This window comes from Molothrus ater, chromosome 1 (genome assembly GCF_012460135.2).
Source record: "Molothrus ater isolate BHLD 08-10-18 breed brown headed cowbird chromosome 1, BPBGC_Mater_1.1, whole genome shotgun sequence".
Taxonomy (NCBI): domain Eukaryota; kingdom Metazoa; phylum Chordata; class Aves; order Passeriformes; family Icteridae; genus Molothrus; species Molothrus ater.
Window position 1 is genome coordinate 26,186,064 of NC_050478.2, and position 26,731 is coordinate 26,212,794.

The 26,731-nt window shown below is 39.4% G+C and overlaps 3 protein-coding genes across 7 annotated transcripts in view; 2 read left to right on the plus strand and 1 right to left on the minus strand.

Moving 5' to 3' along the window:
- Window positions 1-13,100, plus strand: MIOS (meiosis regulator for oocyte development). 2 transcript variants are annotated; one of them, XM_036406754.1, is made up of 11 exons: window positions 1-93; window positions 916-2,282; window positions 2,480-2,578; window positions 3,516-3,773; window positions 4,621-4,790; window positions 6,727-6,792; window positions 7,413-7,571; window positions 8,338-8,490; window positions 9,649-9,853; window positions 10,921-11,050; window positions 11,296-13,100. In XM_036406754.1, exons 2-11 carry the CDS (start codon window positions 986-988, stop codon window positions 11,390-11,392), a joined length of 2,634 nt encoding a protein of 877 aa, XP_036262647.1. In that variant the 5' UTR covers window positions 1-93; window positions 916-985; the 3' UTR covers window positions 11,393-13,100. The 2 variants fall into 2 exon arrangements, with proteins under 2 accessions (XP_036262647.1, XP_036262646.1); XM_036406753.1 differs by lacking the exon at window positions 1-93 and adding an exon at window positions 102-206.
- Window positions 13,101-15,146: 2,046 nt separating this feature from the next.
- On the minus strand, window positions 15,147-19,056 carry RPA3 (replication protein A3). The gene is made up of 4 exons (XM_036405588.2): window positions 18,892-19,056; window positions 18,574-18,648; window positions 16,613-16,721; window positions 15,147-16,104 (listed from the first exon to the last, which is right to left on the minus strand). The coding sequence occupies exons 1-4, from the start codon at window positions 18,988-18,990 to the stop codon at window positions 16,022-16,024; spliced, it is 366 nt and encodes a 121-aa protein (XP_036261481.1). The 5' UTR covers window positions 18,991-19,056; the 3' UTR covers window positions 15,147-16,021.
- A 12-nt stretch (window positions 19,057-19,068) lies between these two features.
- UMAD1 (UBAP1-MVB12-associated (UMA) domain containing 1) overlaps window positions 19,069-26,731 on the plus strand; it is an 80,010-nt gene continuing 72,347 nt past the window's right edge. Inside the window, exons 1-3 of one of the 4 annotated variants that reach the window (XM_036405569.2) lie at window positions 19,082-19,104; window positions 21,971-22,022; window positions 26,247-26,365. In XM_036405569.2, the coding sequence (XP_036261462.1) occupies window positions 26,284-26,365 (82 nt within the window). In that variant the 5' untranslated portion in view covers window positions 19,082-19,104; window positions 21,971-22,022; window positions 26,247-26,283. Of the gene's footprint in view, window positions 19,137-21,970; window positions 22,023-23,289; window positions 23,385-26,246; window positions 26,366-26,731 lie in introns of those variants that run through there. The other 3 variants (XM_036405574.2, XM_036405577.2, XM_036405583.2) reach the window with 3 other exon arrangements.

Consider the following 26,731-nt stretch of genomic DNA (forward strand, 5'->3'; position numbering starts at 1 on the left):
CTGCGCGGGCGGCGGGGCCGCTGGCGGCGGCCGGGCTGGAGCCTCCCGCGGGCTGGAGAGCGCTGGAAGCGCCCGGGAACGGACGGACGGACGGTGGGTGGCAGGGTGGCGGTCTCCCGGCTCCCGTCCGCTCTTGCGGCCCCCGGGAACGGGCGGCGGGCGGAGGTGGGGGTGACCTGCAGGCACACAGGGACCGCCCAAGCGTGGTAAATAATGCTGTTTTTTCATACGTCCCGATCTTGCCTGTCTTTTCCACAGTAATAGCAGAGGCGTGTAGGATCTGTGCGGTCTGTTTGCATGTAGGCACGTGCGGTGCTAGTAGCTGCCGCAAGTGTAAAGGGAGTTTTGGCAGTAATGTGCCTTTTTGAATGTTGCTGGACCAGATACGAACAGGGTAGCATTGGGGCAGGTGGTGGGATTGGGAACTGTACAATAAGATGACAATTTGAATTTATGTTAAAGTCTTCCAAGACAGGAAGCCTTTCTAGCCTTTGGAGCAGGCTTTAGATAAAACTGCCAGACTCTAATTTTTGTGACTTAGCGCTTTTTAATTAGGCAGGGACATTCTCTCCTAGATGTTTGAGGGCGTGGCTCTTTCCCAGCGGCACACCCACGTATCCTGCCACAGCGCATCTCGGGTAATGTCTTCTTGCTTAATACTGGTGTGGAGTTGGTAAACACAGCAAATCCCATTGTCATCAGTTTGTAGGTGGCTGTGTTGGTTCTGCCTTGGTACATACATACCAGCAAAAACAACAAGTGTTGTGAGGAGAATGCTTAATGATTTGGCCTGAAATATGTCATGAGATAAACTCTTGGGCTAAAAATAATTTGGTTTTGTTTGTTTAATGATGATTTCAGATCATCAAAGGACTTGAGTTTTGATAACGTTCTTACAAATTATTTTCTCAACAGTTTCCGTATGCATGGATATCACCTGAGTCTTCTTAGCAGACCTTAAATTGTGTGTCAGCTTACTTTAGCCATGAGTGGCTCCAAACCTGATATCCTGTGGGCCCCACACCATGTTGACAGATTTGTTGTGTGTGATTCAGAGCTGAGCCTTTATCACATTGACTCTGCTGTAAGCTCAGAGCTCAAGGCAGGGTCCTTGCGCTTGTCGGAGGAAACTACGGCTACGCTGCTGTCAATAAACTCAGATACACCCTACATGAAATGTGTGGCTTGGTATCCCAAGTATGATCCTGAGTGTCTCCTCGCCGTTGGACAGGCCAATGGCCGAGTGGTACTTACCAGCCTCGGGCAAGATCACAACTCAAAATCCAAAGATTTGATAGGCAAAGAGTTTGTTCCCAAGCACGCTCGGCAGTGCAATACCCTGGCCTGGAACCCCCTGGACAGCAACTGGCTTGCTGCTGGGCTGGATAAACATCGGGCTGACTTTTCCGTACTGATCTGGGATATCAGCAGCAAATACGCCCCAGAGACTGCAGTTGCTGCAGAGAAAGTGAGGCTTTCGGCAGGAGATGCGGAGGCAGGCCTGGTAGTTACAAAACCACTGTATGAATTAGGGCAGAATGATGCTTGTCTCTCTCTCTGTTGGCTTCCACGGGATCAGAAACTGCTGTTAGCTGGAATGCATCGAAATCTGGCTATCTTTGATCTTAGGAACACAAGCCAAAAAATATTTGTAAACACCAAGGCTGTCCAAGGAGTGACTGTTGATCCCTATTTCCATGATCGTGTTGCTTCCTTCTATGAAGGTCAGGTTGCCATATGGGATTTAAGAAAGTTTGAAAAGCCTGTTTTGACCCTGACAGAGCAACCAAAACCCTTAACAAAAGTTGCATGGTGTCCAACAAGGACTGGACTCTTAGCCACTTTGACAAGGGATAGTAACATCATTAGACTGTATGACATGCAGCATACTCCCACCCCTATTGGAGACGAAACTGAGCCGACAATAATTGAGAGAAGTGTCCAGCCATGTGAAAATTACATTGCTTCATTTGCCTGGCATCCCACAAGTCAGAACCGAATGGTAGTAGTGACTCCCAACAGGACTATGTCCGACTTCACCGTTTTTGAAAGAATTTCTCTTGCATGGAGCCCAGTGACATCCTTAATGTGGGCTTGTGGGCGACATTTGTATGAGTGTACAGAAGAGGGAAAGGCCAGCTCCTTGGAAAAAGACATAGCAACCAAAATGCGCCTCAGAGCTCTCTCAAGGTATGGTCTTGATACTGAACAAGTTTGGAGAAATCACCTCCTAGCTGGAAATGAAGATCCTCAGCTGAAGTCTCTTTGGTACACTCTGCATTATATCCTTTATTTTATTGTAGTCTTTGTCCTAAGGAAGTAACATATCTTTATTTGTAAACCACTTACATAAAATGCATTAAAATCTTTAAGTACAATGCAACATCCTATAAATACTTTGTATATGTTAACAGGATGTGACTTAAAATTTTTAAAAACATTTTTTGTGAAAAATTAAGCTTCCTATATATGAAAATACTTATGAAGCAGTATACTGAAGATATGGATCAAAAACTTACAGGAAACAAAGGTCCCTTAGTTTACACTGGCATTAAATCAATTGTGAAGTCATCTTTGGGTAAGAATGTTCTAACTTTGCTAAGTATTGTTGTAGTATGTTTGCAGAATGATGCACTCATGAGTTTGTCTTTGGCAATTGTTCAAAGAGACTGTTCAAAAATATAAAAACAAAGTATTTCTGTTTGTGTTTGAATAATGTAAGTTAACAGTAATTTCCAGAGTTTTCAGTGTTCCTGGAAAGTCAGTAATTGTAGAAGCATAGTATCCTCAGAAGTAAATCTTTGAACTGTTTCAAAGATTTGAGTTTTGACTATGGCACTAAGAATTCTTGCTCCCTGCATATTAAACTTTTTGCATACTATTATATTCCCTGCAGTATATTATATTTTTCAAAGCTCCACATCAGGGTGTGGTTCTAGAAAGGTGACTTTGCTGTTGTCACTGCTGTTGTATTAAGTACATTTGTATGTCTATGTTTAAATAAGCTGACCTATTCTGAAGTGGTGATCAACCCTGGGTCATCACATTCTGCCTCTCATGCTGGCTGAAATCTTTCATAGTATAATTCAATATTTGAATACTTCTTTCTCTCTTCAATATATGTCTTATTAATAACTATGCTTCTTGGAGCAGAAAATGAGTCTTCAGTGGTGGGAAAGCTTCTGACACATTGATGCTGGCTGAGAGCTGGTAGAGCAGGTGCTTGATGGTGTATTTTCAGTTTGAACATACTGAGAGCTCCTGTCAAATGTAACAAATGGTAGAAGAAAGAAAAAAGGCTGAGAAATATGTGTCAAGCTTAGGTGCATAATTTTTAGTAGATCAAAATAATTTTGTGCATGCTGCTCCTTGCATGGAGTTGTAAGCAATTTTAAAGTACTAAAATGCAATACTCAGCTTTTGTACCCTGCTTTATGATTGAAATCAAACCCTTGTGTTGTGATTGCAATTGAAACTGTCATTTAAGCATAATTTAACTTATTTCCCATTTCTAGGAACAACAGAGAACCTCAGGCACAGCAGGAGTGGATCTGATAGACAGGCAGATATTATTCAGTATCTGAGTGAGGAGAGATCTTTGGCTCTGCAGCTCTGTGGGTGGATAAAGAAGGGAACAGACTTAGATGTGGAGCCTTTCCTAAATTCATTGGAACAGGAGGGAGACTGGGAGCGAGCTGCTGCTGTAGCACTTTTCAACTTGGACATACGGCGAGCAATACAAATTCTGAATAAAGGGGCTTCCTCAGGAAAAGGTGTGTATTGTGTTTAGCTTTTTATTTTGGCACTATATCACATTAGTAGATTTTTTCTGTTAACAGAATTATGGAAGTTAGTATGGAAGAGATGCCTGTTGTGTTGTAAAATTGTAAAATTACTTGAAACACTTGTATTGGAGCTTGACAAATCCTGGTATTTCACTTATCAGACTACCATATGCCATACTGTCTATTTAAAATAGATCACATGTTTCAGAATTTCCTTCCTCATAAAAGCTCCAGAAAGGCTTATGTTTAGAACTAGTGGAATTCTTTTTGCTTTAAGGGAACTGCTGGAGGAGAGTGTCTGTCTGTGCTTTCCACAGGGAGGGTTCAGAATGGAGACGTGCTGTTTTCAAATTCAAGAATAAAACTGAACTTTCTGACAGAATGAATGTTTAGATTTAATAGTTTTCATGTTTTTAGGAAACTTCTTACCTTGAAACTTTTGTATAAAATTGTCATCCTCCAGCTAGGTCTGTTAAACAATGGCTGGATATACAATCTTGCCTTTTCACTTCTTATGGATATGAATTATGATAATGACAATCTTTTGTGATAGTTATTTCAAAATACCACAAGTAGTGTGATGCTGTCTAAAGAGGCTGTCATGCATGTAGATGCTAACTTACCTGAACAAAGGCATTTAAAGCAGAAGCTACTATACATGGTAGTAGCATGGTAGTAGCATGCACATTAATTTAGGTAGTGTTAATTCTACTGCATTTTATGTTGCATTCTGAAAAAACATTGTGTTTCAAATGAATGTTTTCATTTACAGTTTTAACTGGAGCTTTTTTAAGTTCTTAACTTGAATATTATTCTTTCACTTTTCATAAATCAGGTGATCTGAACCTTAATGTCGTAGCAATGGCTCTATCAGGCTACACAGATGAGAAGAACTCACTTTGGAGAGAAATGTGCAGTACTCTGAGACTGCAGTTGAACAATCCCTACTTGTGTGCTATGTTTGCTTTCCTGACGAGTGAGTCTGGTTCATATGATGGTGTTTTGGTGAGTAAATTTCTGTGTTAGGTTAAAATTTCTTTATGCAATAGGAGCCTATAGATACGTGCACTTATGTAGGGGGAGTCCTATATACTCCAAGAATTAATCAAATTTAAACCTATTCTTTTATCCTGGTGCTGGCAAATAGCATATCTGTCTGCAGAAGAGACATCTCATGTTAGTGAATAAGCCATGCATGAATGGCCAAAATATAGATTAGAGTTAACATGTCACTATAGGACACGAAAGAACACAAGCTCACACTGCTGTTTTCAAGGTGAAGAAAAAGGGAAGTTTATTTTCTGACTCCAACATTTATAGTTTCTAAGAGTGACAGCGGATTGGAGGGTGACAGTGCCACCTCTCCAATGACACTGGACAAACCAACAGTCTATCAACTTTCTCTTCCTCCATAAAGGAATGCAAAACAATGAGTTATTTACAGAAAGTGTGTGAGAAAGTTCACTACAAGGATGTCAACATCAGAAGGCTTAGAAAATCTTAAAAAACTAGGGGGACATTAACACATTTTTAGAGGAATTTTATTTTTAGCATGGAGTTATGAAACCTCTAGAAATCTATTATCCAAGTAATGTAAGCAGTGGGAAGCAACAGAAGAGAGATTAATAGTGGAATTGCAAAAAGCAGACTAAATGCAGGGGAGTTTGCAGAACTTTCATAAAGCTACATTTGCAATGAAGTGTATTTTATTTTCCCTTGCTTACTTGTTAAAATAATTTCACTTTGTTGAAACAGTAAATAGAGTAGTTCCAGGGCTTCTGAAAGTGATACAGACATGCCATTTAAAGGGCAAACTAAATCTTTAATCATGAGATACTTTGAGCCTTTGGAGGAGTTAATGTCTTTGATTCCTGGTTAGAGAACAGTAGAAATACCTGCTTCAGTAGGAATTATTTAGCCTAGGAGAGAACTGCTGTGGTGCAGCAGAGTAATTGGCCCAAAGCTGTTGAAAGTGAAGTTGTCATAATTTGATGCTCTTAGGGTAATGAAAAATAAAAATGGCTAGAATCCCAGAGGAGAGAAATCTGAATCTTTTTTTTTTCTTTCTTTCTGTCTGTCTTTGAGAGAGAGTATTGTTGTTCTCTGGATGTTGGGTAGTACTTTTATAGATTTTTTTTATTGATGAACTGGCAACTCACACAAGATAAGGTGCTGTTTGTTTGGGTTTAATTTTAATTTTTCCTTCAGTGAGACCTGTTGATGTCTGCATGAAAGATTTTGCCAAGCACATCTTGTTTTGGCAGTGTCAGTCACAATTTCTAATCTGAGAATATCAGAGGGAAAAACATGGTCATAGCTAAGTGTGAGAATTGATATAGAGAAGTAATTTTTTTCTGCCGTGTCCCATCTAGTAAAATGAATAAAAAGCAGAAAGTAAATACTGATACGCTGCTGTACCTCAAGTGTTAATACACTTCTGAGAAATGAATTCTGGATATTTAGTTTTTGTTTGCTTAGGGTGTTCTGTTTGCTTTGTTAACTTTTGTTTGCAATTTAAGGAAGGAATGAGTGGTTAGGCTAGTTATTATGTAAATACAGTAAGCAGAACTTGGTTTGTTTTTCTTCTGCCTGTGACTTGGTGGGACATCTGGCTATACATGCTGGAAGCACTAAGTCCTCTACAGGACTTGCAAAGTTTATTTTTGTAGAGTTTCATAAACCACGTAGGATGTGTTGTACCAGACTTTCTGGGTAGATTGTTCCCATACCCACAGTCTTCCTCTGATAGCTGTATCTGAGGACAAACAAATAAGCTGATATTTAGAGTTAGCCTTCTCCAGATGTCACATTTTCTCTGTACACAATCAATTTCATTGTATTAGTTAGTTAGACAGTAGTGCAAGTGTTCTGGTTTTTACAATGTGTTGGAAAAATAGAAACATGTATCTGATGTTACTAATTCCCATTTTTCTCTCTGAAGTATGAAAATAACGTAGCTGTACGAGACAGAGTGGCATTTGCTTGCAAGTTCCTCAATGATGCTCAGGTAAGTTTGTGGTTGCACATTCAAACAAACTTTTAAACTGGGCTTTATTCAGTGGCAGAAGAAACTCTGGGGTAGAGGGGTGACCAGTGGAAATAATGAGTCATGAGTGATTTGTTTTTTCTTAACACAGTGGTATATAAGGTATGGTATCATCTGGTTTTTAGTTTGTACTTCCAGGTTAATTTTAGATTCGGTTTTTGGTTGGTTGATTTGGAGGCTTCACTGGTTTTGTGGTTTTGGAGGTTTTTGTGAGTATTCATTACCTGGTAGTTCAGATGCAGTTTCATTAACTGTACACATGTTTTACTGGAGAGTATTTCTATTTCTTCAGTATTTATTTCCAGGTGTTAATGTTCTCTCAAATTATGGTTTGGTTTTGAAGCAGAAATTTTCTATTTGAAATTCACCAAAGTATTCTAAGAATACATAACCTCTCTCCTTGCATTTTCTATCAGGAAGCCTAAAGTTTGTTTATAAACACTTGATTTCATGCAGTTTCATATGATATAGTAATTTAACTTTTTCTGTGTAACATCCAGCAAGCAATGCATTCTGTTAGGTGCAAATGCTGCTTTTACATGTATTTATATATTTCTTCATATATATATATATTTTTATAGCTCAACAGGTTTATTGAAAAGCTGACAAATGAAATGAAAGAGGCTGGAAATTTGGAGGGAATACTGTTAACAGGGCTGACAAAAGATGGAGTTGACTTGATGGAAAGTTACGTTGACAGAACTGGAGATGTCCAGACAGCAAGCTATTGCATGCTACAGGTTAGTGTTTCACTCCAAAATAAATTTTATGGAGGAAAACTATGCATAGTTTCCTTATCAAGGTAGTGTAGAATCTTGTGAACTAAAAAGTATTTTCTGTATTAAATTGGGACAATTGGGTGTTTGGTTATTTTTGTGGAGTCATCTGAAAAACTCAGTGTTAACTGGTAAGTATGTGTCTTCTCACTCTCTGGTTGAGGTAGGTTGAGGAGATAGTAGAGGAAAGAGGCAAAAGAAAATCATAGTCCTTTTCACAGCTGAACTGGAAATACCCATTTATCTGCTTATTGCTGATGTGTTTCTTGACATTTTCAGGAATTTTTTATTTTTTTTGCTTTCAGGATTTTGATAGGGAAGAAAAATGAGATTTTTTTTGTTTGCTTGTGGGCTTTGAGCTTGTTTTTTTTTAAATAATGGATTTACCTTGGCCCTTAAACAGTAGCAGCTATTGCCAGCAGTGTATTTAATAGCATATGCAGTCATGACAGATTGTGAAGCTTGACAGAACTTTCAAATCCTTCATCTCATAGACATGAGTTCTTAGGAGGACATGGCAGCACAAGTATTTTCAACCAGACAGAAACTGAAGAAGACCTTTATAAAACTCACATTACAATTTTACTGAAAATTCATCTTTTTTTGAGATAAATGGCATTGTATTATTTCTTATATCTTGTGGTACAGTTTGTAAAGGCTTTTGAAAATGTGAGTAATATGTATTGTGTGTCTTTAATGTAAGTCTGACATTTTTTCTTGCCTACTTTAGGGTTCTCCATCAGATGTACTTAAGGATGAAAGGGTTCAGTACTGGATTGAGAACTACAGGAATCTTTTAGATGCCTGGAGGTTTTGGCATAAACGTGCAGAATTTGATATTCATAGGAGTAAGCTGGATCCCAGCTCAAAGCCTTTAGCCCAGGTAAACATAAATCCTATATGAAATATGACCAGTCCAGAAGGGAACGTGGCATGGTACTTCTTTAAAAAAAACCTGCTACTTTTCATGAGGACTTATGTACAAAAGAAAGACTTCAGCTTAGCCTGCCCTAAAAAAAATAGGGGTCACTTTTTTTTTAAAGAACAGGTCTTTCAGAAACTGTAACCTATCAACCCTTTTCTTCTGATAAAACTGGAAACTCATGTGATTTTTTTCTCTCACATGCTGAAAAATGAAATCAGTGATGTATCACCCAGCTGAATTCAGTGTCAGGGTGAGACTGATGCTGAAACCATGGGACTAATTCAAATTGCTTTTGTTTTAATTGAAAAAAACTTCAAAGCTGTTTTGAAGCCCTTGAACCTGAAACTAAAGTGAGCAGCAGCAACTTTCATTATCAGTTCTGAATACACTGACCTAAAAACTAACACCCTGCCCAAGTGCTATCTTCTTAACATATGGTGGCAGTTTCAGCCAGCATGGTCTTACCATGGCACCTTTTACTCTATCATGTCTGCTAAGTATGTTTCATTATGAGCTTTAGGGCCTGAGAGGTTCTGAGGAAAGCTGGTTTTGAATTAATTTATCGGTCATAGCTGTTTAAGCAGAGTTCCAAGTGGGAAGGAGTTGAGTTTACTGCTCCTTCCTTATGTTGTTTAAGATAAATAGCCCTAAAAAATTTGAAATATGTGCTCCTTGGTATCAAGTCGCAACCTGTGACACAAGGCATGTAGATAAATAATATTAGGTAATCTTTGTTTTGGGGATTGTAGTGTGAGTCATCTGACTAAAAGGAGGGAGAGACCAAACTTTATATAGTAAGTAGAATAAACCAAATTTCTTCAATTACTGAAGATACAGCTTTTATTATCCTAAATAATATCTTTCAAAGTTTTAGCAATTGTGCATGTTTTTATGTGCTTTTGAAGCTAGTGAGCATCATTAAGATCTACTCCTCAGGGCTGTGTGCCTCATCTATAAGCCAAGATGTTAAGAACTCCTTCACAAGTAGGCTTGGCTTTCCAGAGCACTGTCTAGAATGTCTGGTAAATAAATGTTACTTACCTTGAATGGATTCACTCACAGGTATAGCAAAAGTGGAACCAAACCAAAAAATTAATGGGCATCTGTTCTTTTTAGGTGTTTGTGAGTTGCAATTTCTGTGGGAAATCAATCTCTTACAGCTGCTCAGCTATTCCTCATCAGGGGCGAGGTTTTAGCCAATATGGAGTCAGCGGTTCACCCACCAAGTCCAAAGTTACGAGCTGTCCTGGTTGCCGTAAGCCCCTTCCCCGCTGTGCACTTTGCCTGATAAATATGGGAACACCAGTTTCCAGCTGTCCAGGTATGACAGTGGGTTTTAGTTATTCAGCTGCAGTACTAGTTGGAGGCCAAATTAGCAGTTCCTATTGAAAGATCTTCTGTTGCACTTCTTTTTTCTATTTGTGCTTATACTGTAAATCCTCATACTCATCATTTTGAAGGGAGAAGGACCATAATTGAGAACTTGTTTACATCCCATCTAATTTTGGGATGATACCTTTGTTTCAATTCTTAATGGTCAGATAGTATACATAGTTACTTGATTCTCACAGTTTCCATGAGATTGTCAGTCAAATTCCACGGTTAGACAGATGTAAAGATCCAAGTATTGTAAGGATCAGTATTGTGAGCTTTACCACTGAAAAAATGGGGAGTGTGTTTTCTTGAGACCAATTTTAGGCATGCTACACAAATCATTGAATGTAAATGAATTAATTTTTAAATGGAAGGGGAAGAGAGCTGTGGTGTACTTTCTGTTACTAAGTATGAAAGAAAGCATGGGTCATACTGTCACAGCTAAGAGGTATTATGACTGGAATTGTTTGGTTGTAAATGCCTTTGGCTTGGCATTATATAATGTCTAAATGAAAAGGATTTTGACCATATTTTTAAGTCAGTCTTATTACAGAGCCATGAGCAGCTCTGTCGTTTTTATTTACCTCTTCTCATTCTTTCATTGATCTTTGTTATGAACTTCTATATTGAACTTTTTCCAATTCATAACTTAGATTTTGTTGATTTTTTTTCTAAAGCAGAAGATTTCATGTGCAGCAGAACAGGCCCATAATTCAATGGATTATCAATAAGGCATAAATCACCATTGAATGAGATTCTATCTGTAAAACTTGTTTAATAGGCTAGTTTAGCTTATCTAAAAGAGAAGACAAGCAACAATTTAGCAGTCTAATTATTTTTTGGCATTCTTCCAGCTCTTAATATTTTTACTGACTTCTATTTTAAAATCACAGTGCTTTTTCACATAATGTTCCTTATTTCAAAATAATTTTAATGGTGTTTCTGGGACTGAAATGTAAATGAAGTGTAATGATTTACAGCCATATTTGTGGGGGTGGGTTTGCCTCTGGACAGGAGGATCCAAGTCAGATGAAAAAGTGGATCTTAGCAAAGACAAGAAGTTAGCCCAGTTCAACAACTGGTTTACTTGGTGTCATAACTGTAGGCATGGTGGACATGCTGGACATATGCTGAGCTGGTTCAGGTAAGTTGATATTAAAATTTTGTTATTTCACATGTGTGTTCTGCACTGAGTAGAACACGTCTCCTTCCCTGTATCTATCATTATAAAGTTTAAATAATAAAACTGAACTATGATACTGAGTTTTTCTGAGATGCTATACCTCTGCACATAGTTAAATGTATAATTGCATTATAATTACAATTTTACAATTATAAATGTAAAATTATTTTAGCTGTTTTTTCTTTTTTTGACCTGTTGCTATTTAGGGACCATACTGAGTGCCCAGTTTCTGCCTGCTCTTGTAAGTGTATGCAGCTGGATACAACAGGGAATCTCGTTCCAGCAGAGACTGTCCAGGCATAAATACTGTTAGAAAATGTGTGGCTCTCTAATGGATGTTCATCACAGTTCAAGCAGATATTTTAGACAAAGGTAATTTGTGACTTACTGTGAAAAAATAAATTGCTATCAAACTAGTAAAAAAACGATGTGTGTATGACTGTGCTTGGTAGAAACAGGTATTCCTGAAGTGAGCCTATAGGTACAGTGCATGGCCCTTATTCAGAGGACTGAAGAAAAGTGCTCCTGGAATTGTGGACTCTGTGAATTTGCTAAAATGCAAAGAAGACCTTTATTTAAAAAGTTTTCAGGATAATGCTGATTGGTCCCAAAGCTGAGTTTATATGCTGTGAAAGCAGACCTTCAAAATAAACACTTGAAAAGAAGATGGCAAAGTAATGCTGTGGATTCCTCTGTTCATTGTTTGATCACTGTCTTGTATGCAAATGTTTGTTTGTTTCCTTGTAAGTTTATTCAAAATGCCACTGCTAACTGCCTTCTAAACATTTTTATTTTAAAGAAAAATCCTTTTCTTTTTGTTCCCGGGTTTTGTTGATAGTAAAGCAATGTCTTTACAATTCAAGTTCTTACTTAACTAGGCTACATATCTAGCTGATGCAGATTTTAATGCTTAAGAATTTGGGGGTTTTCTCTCCTAGTGATGACTGTATCATAGAGAAGAGATCCCTGTGAAGTCATGTGACTGTTTCAGTGCAGAGTGCAGGTAAACTATAGGAGGTTGTATCTGATAAATTTTTTACTTAGTACTGTGAAGATCTGAAATCTCAAGGACTGGAGACTTGTAAATATGTAAGTTTTAAACTACGTGCAGTTTTGACTACAAAAATATTTGAAGACTTTGAGATAATCAGCGTTTCCCTGTACTTCTGAAATATATTGGGAATTGTGGAACCAACCTGTATAAATCCTGCTTCTGGTCACTCGTGGACACCCATCTGCTCCCAGTTTTGAATAATTGATCAGAGTACTTCTAGATGTGTTACCAGCTGGAATTAAGATTATTTATTAACTTGAGAGAACATCAATGATATTTTGCTAATACTGTGCTAGGAGCTAATTGGTATTGTTGTCCCTGACTTTGTAGGCAACATTCACACAAATTAGGGAAAAAAAACAAACCTGTTTTAAGGTATGTGATAATAACATCAGTTTACTTGGTGTGTGTTTATTTACAGTATATGAGTTACTCAACACTTGTGTGCTATGAAATACGAAATGGAATGCTAGCAATAAACTGGTACTGTTTGCCAGGACTGTGAAAATTGGTGTTTGAAGAGAATATATTGTAATATACCACTAGTTCTGTGTGCTCTAGTGTAGTTTCAAGAAGATAAAATGTGGAAATGTACAAGATGTACATGTACTGTGGATGTACAAGATTACATTCAGGACTTTGGGTTTTATTTTCTGGGTTAGCATTAATGTTGTAACACATCTGCTGCATTTATTTTGATCTAAAATTGGCAAAGATAATTTTTTAAGTTAAAAATCTAAGAGGTACTTGATATTTCTAGGCATGGGAGAGCAGTTCCTTTTTTTTTCTTTTTAGAATATTTATTTCTCATTCCACTATTTTTGCACACTTCACATTGCTGTTGAAGAGCTTTTCAAAATGTTCTCCATTTATAAATGTAAACTGGGGCTTACTGTATGATACCCTATTTATATAAATACAGGCAATAAAGGTTTTGGTTTATGTAAATGAGGATTGGTAAGTGTCAAGAGTTTGTTTTTTATTCTTGTGTAGTAACATTAAGTAAATTTCTCTGATAATTTCCATGTTGAGGTGAATGCAACTACCAACATACAGTGTCTCATTTTCTCATGTAAAGAAAATTAATCTATAACATTTTCACCTCAATTATAACTGTATGTGTGTCAAATTCTATCACTAAGTTAAATTACATGCTCAGTCTAATACTCATATCTTTGCAGTGTTTTGGATTATGAATGTGTATATTCTGGCACTATGGGTTTTGGTTGTTGCAGTTAATAATCAGGCTTTCAGGTCAGTAGTTACACGATTTGCAAAATTACAAAGCTAAGTTCTGTGTTTATTAATTACCAGATTTTTTTCCTTGTTTTGTCTTTAAATTAATAGATCTGTCACTTTTGGGGTGATTTCTTGTTTTCTAACAAAAGTATAGCTACGCCCATTTTATTAGCTGCAGTTATTTTTTTGTTTACTGTTGCCTGGTAAATCTCAGCTCAACTCTGCTGAAGGTGTCCTTGCATGCAAAAATGTTGTGATCCTGTGGCTCGTGCTGATTACATTCCATTGTAGTAATTTTGATAGATATTCCAGCCTTGCAGCCCTTCCTTGATTAAGCACAAGCACTTTATCATCACACAGGCTCCTTGCTCATGAGCATTACAGGAACTGTGCATACGTCCATGCCCAAGCCAGGACAGCAGAGCAGGCAAGCAGGGTCAGCCAAGAGCCCAGCAAAAAGGTACCAAGTCTCAGAAGTCAGTCATGAATGTAGTGGAGTAGTCCTGTTCCAAATGGCATGAACTTCTAGAAGTCTGCTCCAGTTACAGCATTCACTTCCTATGCCCCTTTTCCTCTGCCAGGTTCCCACCATGCACCAGCCTCTTGTCCTCCCAAAGAAGCCACCAGCTCCTCTTCATGCCTTCCATTGCTGCTCCATTACTGGCTTTGGTGACATCCCTGTCTGCTGTTTCTGATTCAGTTGCCCTGGTGCCTCCCCTTTGGTCAGTGTCCCAGGAAGCCCCTACTTCCCATTTTATTATCTATGAGGGCTGGCAGTTTCTCACCTTTCATTGTGTGTGGTGTCTGGGGCCCTGCTAACCATCAGGCTAAGCTGGCATGGTTGTGTCTTTCCCTTGGTATTTAAAGCAGCTGGCTGTTTTCAACATGGCAATGTAGGAAATTATGCTGATAAATGCATACATGACCTGAGCACTACTCTAGTACCAGGAATGTTTTACAGCTCCTTGCATTGCTGTGTGATTTGTACAGCCATGAAGCCAGGGTAGGCCATTTATTCACACAGACTGATGGTCTGTAGAGAAGCAGACAAATGAAAAGTATGTAAGGGAAACTTTTAGTGTGTACAGCTTGCCCAGCCACTTTTAGTGCTGCAGGACAACGAGGAGAGTCTTGACTGACAAAGGGAAACCAGCATTTCCCACTTGGTGTGTTCAAACTTTCCCTCACCAGACCTCACACCCCAGGCTGCTCTCTGAAGTGCTAAAGCCATCTAGTGGCAGGCTGCTCCCCTGGGCATGGGTGCTCTGGGTAACTGTACATAACATTTTACAGAGTATATGTACACACACAAAATACCAATTTGCTAAAGCAGAATAGAACAAAATAGTTTTAAATGCTAGGAAAACATGCATGTAGTTATTAAGAATGACATTTGATTCTACTGAACACTTAAATAGAGTGATGACACACAGGGCATGGTACCGTGCCACATGGACCTTGTGTTGCTTGCTGAAGGAGACTGATTGCTACTTCAAGAAGACCTCCTTCCAAGTCAGAGTAACTGTGTATCTGTAACAGAGTATCCATCTTCTAGGTGGGGAGGGAGAAAAGAAAGCTCCTCTGTTAACTTGTTCCATCCCTCCAGTTTGTAGTGAGTTCAAAGTGTCAGTTTTTGAAACATATTCCTTGACTAGAAAGAGATGTCTATAAATTAGCACAAAGCTATCAGTCTTATTAAGGCACTAAATCTAAGTACTAAAGCTGAAACCTGTTTGTACAAAAGTTCAAAGAACATGGCTACAGTTTACTTAAAATACTTTGAAATACTTTATTAATTCCCAGAAAATATTTCCAAAGTTCAATTTTACTTTAAATGTGTTACCTCAAGTGATGCAAAAATTTTGCCAAGTGTTGTAAGTAGCCTGCATAGTAACAAAACTGGGGGCTGTTGGAAGTTCCTATGGTTAGTCACCATGACAAGCTGGCTGAATCCTGGTACTGCTGCTGAGACTCCAACCAAGCATGAAGGCTGTTAGATGAAAATCCCCAAGCCTAATTTGACATCTTCCAAGTGTTTAGCATCACACAAAGGCAAGAACCTTGCACTCCACTTTGTTAAATTTAACTGTGTCAGGTCAAACAGAACAGGAGTCGCCACATATAACTGAGATTAGCACTCTAACATTTAATGCTGACACAAATGGCTAAATGCAGTGAATCTTTTTATTGGTGAAGATAGCATTTTGAAGATGCCAAATACCCCTTCCATACAATAAATTTATATCAAAGCAGATTAAATCAAAAATCTTTATATTGAAACCCCACTAAATTTTTCCATGTTACAAGTTTCCTGTAACGTATACTAGAACCTCTACCAACTAGAAAAGGATGCTTACAAAATTTCAGTTTCTGACAAGTCTAATCTTGCAAGAGAACGCTCCTCATAGATGCAAAAGGGTTAAATATATACAGTGAGACTTTTTTTTCAGTGAGATTTGTTTTCCTTGCTGAATAAATACATTTTCAAAGAAAATACTCTTCATAGGCAACACTTAGCACATGTAACAGTGTCTTTTCAGTATATCTGTTGAAAATAAATGCAACTGTTACCATGCTATCAGGCAAGAAACCACAGTACTGTAGTCCCCTCTGAAACTCTAAATATATGTTAATAAAAATCAAGTGTTCCTCCCAGTACCAAATGGGTAGTATTCAGGGAATTCATGAATAATTTTTAGTGCTTCATTGTAGAGTTCCAGATCTGAAAAAGAGCAAAGAAAATGGTTATAATGCATAAGTTCAATTCCCCACAAGTCACTGACAACATTCAAGCACTGCTTATTTTAAAGTGTTGAGAGATCCCAGTCTCCCTCAAGCTCCCATTTTCCCAAGGCAGGAACACTCATTGCTTGTTTTCTGGAGGGTTCCTTGTTGGCTTGTTTTCTGGAGGGTTACTTTTAGACCTGCGAGCTGCACAACCACACAAGGTCTAGGGCAAGGTGAGAACCACGTGGTCAGGAGTGGGAGAACAATGAGGCCAGAGCAATGATCTAGACTGGCTCCAGCATTGAGTCACTTCCTACAGTTTAACTGTAAACCACTGTGTTTGGTACAGAACTTCTCTCATGACACTTTTCTACACCCTGTACTTTATCTGGCAGCTTGAAGAAAGACCTTGTCTGTTAAAAAAGGGTAACTAGGCTTTCCCTTCTTATTTACTGAAGACAAGTTCAGAACTCAAATGAATATGCCATAATGTATATTCTTACCAAATGAACTTTTATCTTCTCTGAACTGGACATATGATGCACACATGATGGTTGCCTGATTTGTTACTCTTCCCACCACTTCAATAACTCCTGAAATCTCCTCATCCAGCTAGAAAACACACCAAAGATGAAATTAGTAACACTAAATAGCTGCTGTCTTTACTGCACAGTTAGGAACTCTCCACAGCTGATGGTTTGCTCATGACAGATTCTGTTCCATGTCAAACAATACAGTACTACTGGACAGCCTGGTCACCCTCCCCCCAAAAAACCCACAAAACCCTGGATCCACTTAGAGATTTTTTACAGGTTTTGTAATAGCCAATTCAATACCAACAAGAAAAAATATGAAGACGCGTCTGAAGAAAGAAGAAAGATACCGGTTCATAAATATATGAAACTGTGTCATTTCATCACTGAACAGAGACTAATCTAGGACACAGAGAGAGAACAATTCTGATTTTACTGCACTGCATTCAAACCTGTGTCAATTATAGAACTCTGTAAGAGTTAGAGGTGTCACACATTCCGGAGAGCAGTTCCAGTGTTCCACATTCAGAAGGCATATCTGTAAATCATTTCTTAAGTAATCTGTCAGTAAGTGTTCAGAATACAAAGATACTGTTACTAATAAGCCTTTGGTGGAACAAAGGAAAAAAAGGCTAAAAATTATATCTTATGCCAAAATAATACAGCTTGCATGTTTTCTTTGTTTTTTAAGATACAAATTTTAACAGTTCAGTACTCCTTTGGTAATGCTCTTCCAATATATAAGTCTTATTTTTTACTTTCTAGTAAGTCTTCTGGAAAAATTCTCTCCCCATAATTTTGGGATCCTCTGTTGAAAGAGGGAACTAGACATACACAAAGAGCGAAACATATTGAAAGGGAAAAAAGTTAGAAAGTATTTTGATTAGCAAATCTGTTAAGTTTCCCCACTGACACTGGGAGAACTGGAGAGATGAACCTGGCCTCTCATTTTTTTGCACACACCAGTTTCTCCCAAGGCAATGGGACTTAGACTGAAGTGCCCAGCACTATAGCTTTGCATTTACAAAGTTCAACCAGTTACACTGTTAGAGAAAATATTATAGATGCTAATCACATTGATTAGATGCTAACATCTGAATTTTTAACAACCTAAGGCAGGAAATGTTTTCACAAACTCAAGAAAAAGGTAAGAGACATTTTGTCGCAGTTTGATGTCATCAATTTTCACATTTATAAGACAAAACTCTGCCATATTAAACTGCATTGTTCATCATCGGAGACAGACTTATCTTGAAAGACTGAAAGAGTACCATATGCATTTATTTCCCATGGAAATGGCAAGGTTTCTCAGCATTTGCCATCACAATTAAAATGATTCTTTAATTACAACATTTCTTGGTGGAAAAAACATACTTAGAATCAGAAGAGAATGCCAAATTATTATTACTTCAGTGGTAGGTGATAAGAAAAGAGGCAGTATTTTTGTTCAGTAGTTCTAATTATATCTTATACCCATTGCATTGATTGCTTGGGGTTTTTTTAAGAAAGAATGCTTCAAGCTAACTATGGAGTTTACTGAAACGCTATGACAAGTGTTCTAAGAGGATGCAGCAATGTTAACTCAAAAAACTCTTGAAAACACCATGTTCGTTTTCTGTAAGAAAATGGGAAGAAAGACTGAAATTAAAATAAAGCTAATAAACGAACTAATAGAGTAAGACGAAATAGCCAGACAGGGATGTGTCTGACAAAGAATGAGTTCTCTCTTAACCCCAGCTGAAAATTGATCAAGACCAAGGCAGCTCATGGGTAAGAAGACACGTTAGCAGAAAGATGCAAGAAAGAGAGGCAATGAAATACAGGTGGAATAACTCAAAACATGGAAGGCATGTACGGGTTTCAGAAGAGACAAAACCTCCGGAATCCACAAGAGGCGGCATCAAGTATTTCCAAAGCACTCCTTAACTTACAGGCTCGCTCAGCTCCACAGTCGTGTGCTTTCCGAGTCCATCCGTAAGCACGACGAGCTTCCCGCTAGAATGAATCTACAAAAGAACATTTACGTCTAGAAAAAAAGGCCTGTGCGGCCTTTTTTCCACAGGCGGCCGGGAGCGCCACAGCCTTGGCCGCCTCAGCCAGGTCTTTCCCGCAGAGCCGCGTCCACCTCCCACCCCGCTCCCAGGCCGCCTGGAGCCGCCAGGCTGCCCCAGGGACGGCGCCAGCCTCTCCCGCAGAGCCCCGGTGCAGCCCCGTCCCCGCTCCCCGAGCCCGCCCAGTGCCCCATGCACCTTCTCGACGCGCCCCACGAAGCAGACGGGCTGCCCGATGTGCTGCGCCAGCTGCCCCGTGGCGATGCGCGGCCGCGGCACCTCGTGGATGTCGCCCATCGCCGGCGCCGCTTCCCGCCTTCCGCAGAGGGAGGGACGCGGCCCCGGGAACGCGGCGGTCGGGGCGGGACTTCCCTTCCGCCCGAGGCGACCCGGAAGCGGAGGCGGAGGCCGGTGAGAGCGGCGGCGGCGGCGGCAGCGGGAGGGTGGGTGATGGAGGGGCGGCTGTCGATGCTGCCGCGGCGGGGAGGGCGGCGGGGCCGTGCCCCGGGGAGGCCGGGGGAGCCGGCCGTCAGCTTCCAGCTCTGTCCTGTCATTGAATCCTTTGAAATCGCCCCATATTTCCCCTCCCCGGCGTTTTCCCTCTCCCTTCAGGTACTGGTTCCGCTCAGGTGTAGTTTGGCAGCGTGCCCTGGCAGCCAAGAGGGCAAGAGGCGGCCTGGGGTCCATCAAGCACGGTCAAACAGAGGAGGCTGTCCCGCTGTAGTCAGCGCTGGTGTGGCCTCACCTGGAATATTGTGTAGCTCTGGGCTCTGCAGCTACATCCAGAGGAGGGAATCAAAGCTGGTGAAGGCAGTGGCCTGTGAGAATCAGCTAAGGACTTCGGGTTTGCCTGGTTTGGAGAAAAGGAGGCTGAGGGTTATTTCTCATTATTCTACGGCTTCTTGAGGAGGGGAAGTCGAGACACGAGATGCTGATCTCTTCTCCCTGGCATCCAGTGGATATCCCAGGGTATGTGGCAGTGATTCAAAGCTGCACCAGAAGAAGTTTAGGTTGAACATTAGGAAGCATTTCTCTTCTGAGAAGAGGGTAGTCAAACACTGGAACAGGCTTTCTAGAGAGGTGGTCCATGCCCCAAGCCTGTCAGCATTTAAGAGGCATTTGGAAAATGCCCTTAATACATGCTTTAGCTTCTCATCCTCCCTGAAGTGACCAGGCAGTTGGACTGGATGATCACTGTAGATTCTTTCCAACTGAGCTATTCTATTCTATTTCATTTTATTTCATCACTGAAATTGAGCTGGTGCTCAATCCCCAAGTTTAGAATGACAGATGGATGTAGGACAGATAGAGCATCTGGACATGGCACTTGCATGCATCTTGTCTTTTTCCATGTGTTTTCCCAATTTTGATCCCTGGCATGGAGAGGTTCCTCCCAATTGCTCTTGTGGCAAAGGTGACTCACATATCCCAATCTGCATTTGACGTGGTGTTGCCAGCAGGTGGAGGGAGCTGCTGCTTCCCCTCTGCTGTGCACCAGTGAGGTACCAGAGTGCTGGGTGCGAGGGCACACGTGGACATCCTGGTGAGAGGCCAGAGAAGGGTCACAGCAATGATTGAGACTGGACCATCTTAAATATGAGGAAAGACTGAGAGAGCTGCAACTGTTTAGCCTAGAGAAGAGAAGGCTCAGAGGGCTGTTATTAATAAATATAAATACCTCAAGAAAGGGTGCACCGAGGACAGTCAGGCTTTATTCAGTCGTGCCCAGTGAAAGAAACAGGGGCAAAAGGAACAAACCGAAACACAGGAGGTTTCTGAGGGAACATCAGGGAACACTTTTGTCACCACAAGAGTGACCAAGCACTGGTACAGGTTGTCCAGAGAGGCTGTGGGGTCTCCATCCTTGGAGGTACTCAAAAGCCACATGGATATGGTCCTGAACAACCAGCTCTAAGATGGTTCTCCTTAAATAGGGGGTAGGACAAGGTGGCCTCTGAAGGTCCCTTCCAATTGCACCTATTCTGTGGCTGTGATTTCCTTTTCTTTTCCAGGACTGGTGTTTCAGGAAATACTTGGGAAAATCTAACTCTGCTCTGGCTTAAAAGGGCAATCACAAAACTGCCCATGTGCCGACTGTCTCTTGTAACCAGGCACGGGCCAGTTCAGCTTGCTAACCAGTACCAAGTGGTTTTGTTAGTTGGCTGGGGTAGTGTTGTTATATGGCAGTACCTTGTGTCAGCTTTCCGAGGAAACAAGCTGCTGCCAGAAGCTGTGCAAAGCCAGCATGTGACCAGGGAGTGCTCTGGACTTAAATCTTACATGAGATTTAGCTGCTTGCCATCCCCTCAGTGTCACTGTGACACTCACCTGTTCAGTATTTCATTTGCAAGAAAATATCCTCACCTCCCTAGCATATCTTCAGAGATTTGAAAGGAGAGATCTCATCACTGGAGCTGTTGGAGCGAGGTGCAGCAGGCTGCTGCACAGTGGCCCTTCTGAGGCTGAAGAGTTTGAAGAGTCAGCTCTAGAAAAACATGTTGTACAAGTTCTTACAAATGCGTGTCTGTAGCACACTTAGCAGCTGTTGAAGGTTTGCATTCAAAAGAAAATTGTTTGAAGGGAAAACAGTAGGCTTCAGCCTGTCGAGTATTGTGTTTCATTAACGCCTAGCTTTCTCTTTTTGCATTTCCTGTCTTCAGGGTTTTGAATGTTTACATCAGTTCAAGTGCTGTTATTTCACTCCTGGCTTTGTTTTTGTCACCTGTGCTTTTATTGTCTGACTTGGTTATGGCTGATTTTTTATGATTCAGCCTCTTCAAGTGTTTTTATATATACAATTTGGGCTGTGTAGTTCTTGTATTTCTGCTTTCTTTAAATTTGATAAAAACATTAAAAAGAAATACTAACATTTTATGTAATACAGAAAAAAAATCTTTGTTAATGTTTCATTATACATATATCCCTTAAAAAAATTGGGTTTCTTGTGGTACTTTCCGTTCTTCTGTTTTCAAGAAATACAAACTAAAGAACCATGACTAATGTTAATGCCAGAGAAAGAAATTATATGGCTTTTTTTTCCTTCATGTAGTAACTTAGACTAGGCCAAAAGCTTTTAAACTGTTCTTTTGGTGTCACAGAGAAATATTTTCAACATACATATTCTTGACTCTTAAATTGGTTGTTTTCATGATAAGAAGGATTGCACAGGGCTGTAAACATCTTGCTCTTTTTCTGATTGCTGCTTTATTGGTGAATCACAGCAGATGGTACTATGGAAGTGAGAATTGCTCTGATGCTCTGTTTTCTTTTTCCATAGATTGTCTATCTTAAGCTGCTAGATGTGAAATTATTCCTGTTCTTCCTTTAAGGTCAGTTTTGTGTTTTCTTCTGTCCTCATTTCATTATTTATGTAATTAGTGGCAGTGCCACTGCAATTCTGCTTTGCTGTATTACTGGGCATTGTCTCTTCATCTTAGTCTGCATCTTTGTTTCTTTTAATGTTAAATTATGATTCTCCTCTGGTATTGTGAGCATTCAGAAGAGGCTGAAAAGTAATAGTAAATATACTAAGATCTTTGTTGTATAGAAAAATTTTATTGGATTTAACATATTGGTTTGGCTCAAAGGTCGCCTATAGTTCTTGTTAAAGGACTGACAAAATGCAGGAGGAATAAATTAACCCCTTTGTGCAGCTCTGTAACTCATCTTTGTCCAGTGCCTTGTATGTTCTCAGAGCCTCATAGAAAGACAAAATATTTTTTGCAGCCTCACAGAATTGCTGTAGCTCAGAGCTTATTATTTGCTAATGACTGAAGCTGTGCCAAAAGCATTATTCTCAACTATCAGCGATTGTGTTCACTTTTTTTGTGAGAGAGAAACGTGAGGAGGAAGGGAACTGCATATTCCTACCAAGGGAGATTTTTATCTTTAGGCAGTGAATTCAATTTCAGGTCTCCTATAGAAATAAAATTAATCCCATCTGGAAGGGAAAAGTGCTGTGCTATATAGGAGAAATGACTGCAGGAATGTGGTACTATCTCTGAATGGTGGGTGTATTTTCTGTGATCTTGTGCTGACAGCTTTTTTAAAAAAACCCCACAATTAAGTGCTTTTTTTCTCAAGTCTGTGTGACCATGCATCCAGGTCTCCAAACTTCCAATTTAATTTTTACTCTGAAATGAAACTTGTATGAAACTGGTTGTTCTGAGCTTTCATTACCTGAAACCTCATCTTATCTACAAGTAGTAAAACTGCAGCCTGATTCTGCAAGAGCCTAAACTGTGTCCTTATCTTCAAGAGCACGAGTGTTTCCATTCAGCTCTGTGTTTCTTTGTTGGATAGGGGCTTTGTTCTGTTTTTAACCTGTGATTCAAGAAATTTAGTGGTTGCATTTCCCGTTGCTGGGGAGATTTATGTTTACTTTTGAAGTAGCACAGTTGATAAGATTCTTAATAGAGCATCACAAATGCATTGCCTGTCTGCAGTCTTTCCCTTACCCATGCTGTACTGTATGTAGCTCTGTTTTTTGTTTCTGTGCCAGCTCTATTTTTTGTTTCTGTGTCCCCCCTCTGTTTTTTTAATCATTCTTTGTTTTTTAGTTTATACTTGATGGTGTGTTCAACAAAACTACCGAAAAGCTGAAAGTAATAATTGGTGAACTCTTCCTTCAACAAGAAAATCTACAAGCACAACTTGTTTCTAAGAGGCTCCTAGAGAACGACACACTACATGTTAGTCTTTTTAATATGTGGTTTTTATACTGCCTCCCCACATTCACAGTCACAAAATAGAGCAGGTACTGTTTTCTTAGTGCTGGACTGGTGATTTTAACAACATAAGGATTGAGGCCCGAGCTTTGGATGTACTTTCATTAATTTGGCTTGGTTTTCTGCTTCAGGCAAACCTGTATGTGGGTTTTGATTGTAATTTTGCTTGGTTTTGGTTTTTTGTTTTCTGTTAGAGGAATACTGCTGGCAGTGGAATTAAGCTGCTTCAGAAACAGAAAATTCCAAAATGAAGATCAACACTTATGTATGTAGATAAGATGAATCCTTTGAGTTTTAGAAAAAAATGGGATAGTGTGAACGAAAGTAAAAAATCTAGTATGTGAAAGTGCTTGGAACCTTAATTTGGCTAGATCAAATTGTTCTGATTGCTAATTTACTCTGAATTTAAATGCCTATTATCTTTTAAGCAGTGATGTTTAGGTATGTTAAGTATGGAGGATTTAAAAGACTAAAAGTGCATGGTTCCCTCCACAAGTCTTTTGTGCCATGTATATACTGATTAAGATGCTTTTCTTTGTGCTAGAAAGAAGGGAAGGAGGACATTAAGTGATAGAGCTGAAAACTGTACAATAATGCAGATCTCAAAAGAGGAAAAAAAATGTGATTGGAGCAACTGCAGTTCTGGCACCTCAAGTGACTGACTGGAATCTGAGCCTTAACCCAAGTATCTGTAAGATTTTGCACATCAAGTTGATTTTGCTTCTTGTTGTTGCACACTTAGGATGAAGGTAAAATTGCATTTTAAACTGTTCCACAACTGCCTCTCCTTCATACATCATTGGAGCAGAAACCTGACTCTCAAGCATTACAGCACAGGTTTTTACCACTTGAGCTATGGGACTGACAACCCTAATTGGTAGCAGGAGAAGACTTATTCCCTCAGGGCTGAAAAAGGAATATGCTGCTGGCGCCATGTGTTGAGCCTGGGTGTGGGGGGAGGTAAGGAATAAATGAGATAATTAGGAGTTTCTACTGTGTAATCTCCATGGAACTGGAAATATCAGTATTTCTCTTACTAAGGTAGGAAAACAAGCAAAAAGGAATAAAGTGCTGTAAAATAGCATTTTTAAAAAATAACTGTATTCCTGGGATTGGATCACAGAATAGTTTGTTCTGTTTTTGTGCACATTAATGTAGTTTATTTGGTGGCCAGAAGTTGCACTGTGTCAGCATAAGCAAGCAGGCCAGGCTGTGGGCTATTCAGTCTTCAAGTCTCAGGTATCAGGCCACAGTTTGAATAGTTGCTGCTTTTGCCATGATCTATTTATACACTGTTCCAGGCCAGTGCTTACACTTCACACAGGACTTTCTGGAGTGTACAATCGCTTGTAACAGCAGGATTTTAGGCAGTTTATATGAATAGTCAGTACTGAGTTGCCACGGGTCCCTGGCCAGGGCAAAAAAAGTCTTGTTTGTGATATCATGAATATTTGGGTGAGGAATGAAGAATTCCAGCAAGTAGTTAATCCAGATCCAGGATTCTTATCTTTTTTTTTTTTTTTAATCTGCACATTTCACAGTAGCACTCTTCACTCTTTCTCACTTTCTAAAGATTCTTCTTTGTTAAATTTAGTGTGAAATAATGTTACTGAAACTTGACTCTGTATTCCTCTTTAATTCTTTACCCTGGAGTCCTTTCCTCTGTTGGAGGTGTATATTAGATGTTGCTATTGATTTGTCAGTCCCTTCTCTGCAACATGTTGATGTCTGCAAAATAAACCAGGATTCTGCTCCTCAAACTGCTTCAAAGTTGAAATTACATTATTCTACTTTTCCCAATTTTATATGGGTATTTTAGTAGAGAAGGCCTTTGCATGCCTTTATTTAAGCCTTCCTCTTTGTGTTCAGCACATAATGTGTTTCAGCCAGACCACAGGCTGCTCCATGGGTTGGTGTTGTCCAGGGGTCCAAGTTCAGCCTTTGAGGGACCCTCATGGGTCCCTTCATGGGTTTTTAGTATTTTTGTCCTATTTAAGCTACTCATTATTGCTTCTATGTAATCTTCCAGTCCTGAGAGAGGGGATACTGAGCATTTTCTTCTGCAGTCCATGGTTTTATCCCAATTGTTTCCTTGTTTTGTTCTAGCAGTGGAGTTCTTAGCTGCCTTGGAAGATTCTTTTAATCAATTATTGTTGCAAAAAAATTGCTACAAATGATTTTGCTGCTTTTTCTTTTAAGGAAATCATTGGTAACTTAATCAAACATACTCAACTGTTAGGCTGTCTTTAAGATTGCTAACTGGGAAACTGAAAACAGTTACTGCCCTCTTTGAAGAGAAAGCTTGTCTAATCGCAATACAAAGTAGCAGAAAAATATGAAAACATGTTGGATAAATGCTGAAAGGGGTTTCCATCTTTCATTTTCATTGAGAAAAGTTGAAGTTTTGTTAGTTTGTTGTTTTTGTTGGGTTTTTTTTGATGATTCCTTTCCATTCATAACTTTGTATAAAAGCCTTTTGTGCTTCACTCTGCTCTTGCCTCTTGAACTAAGTTGCTGCATCAACAAGGTAATCTGTCTGACACAAAAATGCCTTATATTTCAAATTGGGTAATAAAGATTAGGTATGTGGCCTTACTACATACAAATGTATGTAGTGTATGATCTGGAGTGCATGATCACTTGTAACAGCAGAATTTTAGGCAGTTTATATGTATAGTCAGTACTGAGTTGCCACAGGTCCCCAGTAGGACAAAAAAAGTCTTGTTTGTGGTATCTGTTGGTGAACTATCTATGGTGTCTGTTATGTGAACATACTGTAAGTTCTGTTATCATATGTTCATTTAACATATTTTGTCTTCATTTTAGATAACACCTTAGAAGACAAAAAGAACCCAAAAAGACTATGTTCAGTTTCTTCCGAAAAAGTCAGGATTCAAAGAAGGTCACAGTGCCAGAGAGAGAAGCAGATGGATTTGTTATTGTGGGTAAGTGTGCTTCTGTATAAATTGATTCTTTCATCTTTGAAATTTTGATCTTGAAGTTTCTTTGAGATGCTTAGACTAAATGAAATGTTAAGAGTAGCCATGATAAAAATTCTTCAGTATTCTTACTTTTCCTGACAAAGTTAATTTTCCTAGTCTGCTCATTTGGACTAAATAGCTGAAGATTTATTTTATTTTATTATGAGTCTGAACTCATATTCAGGAGCACTGAAAATGTAGTTTCTTGATTTCCTTTCATGTTGATTGGGGAGAAGTTACATCCTTACAAAACAGTAAAGGTCAAAGTTTAGACTTCCAGCTTTATGATTAGAGTTGTGGGAAGGGAATATCTTACTGCAGTTGTTAAAG

Coding starts and splice junctions, on each gene's coding strand:
- RPA3 (XM_036405588.2), bottom strand. CDS start 18,990: ATGGGCGACATCCACGAGGTGCCGCGGCCGCGCATCGCCACGGGGCAG. Junction 16,722..18,573: donor CTGTGGAGCTGAGCGAGCCT/GTAAGTTAAGGA, acceptor TGTGTTTTCTAG/CTGGATGAGGAGATTTCAGG. Junction 16,105..16,612: donor AGAAGATAAAAGTTCATTTG/GTAAGAATATAC, acceptor GCTCTTTTTCAG/ATCTGGAACTCTACAATGAA.
- MIOS (XM_036406754.1), top strand. CDS start 986: ATGAGTGGCTCCAAACCTGATATCCTGTGGGCCCCACACCATGTTGAC. Junction 6,793..7,412: donor AGTTCCTCAATGATGCTCAG/GTAAGTTTGTGG, acceptor ATATTTTTATAG/CTCAACAGGTTTATTGAAAA. Junction 7,572..8,337: donor CAAGCTATTGCATGCTACAG/GTTAGTGTTTCA, acceptor TGCCTACTTTAG/GGTTCTCCATCAGATGTACT.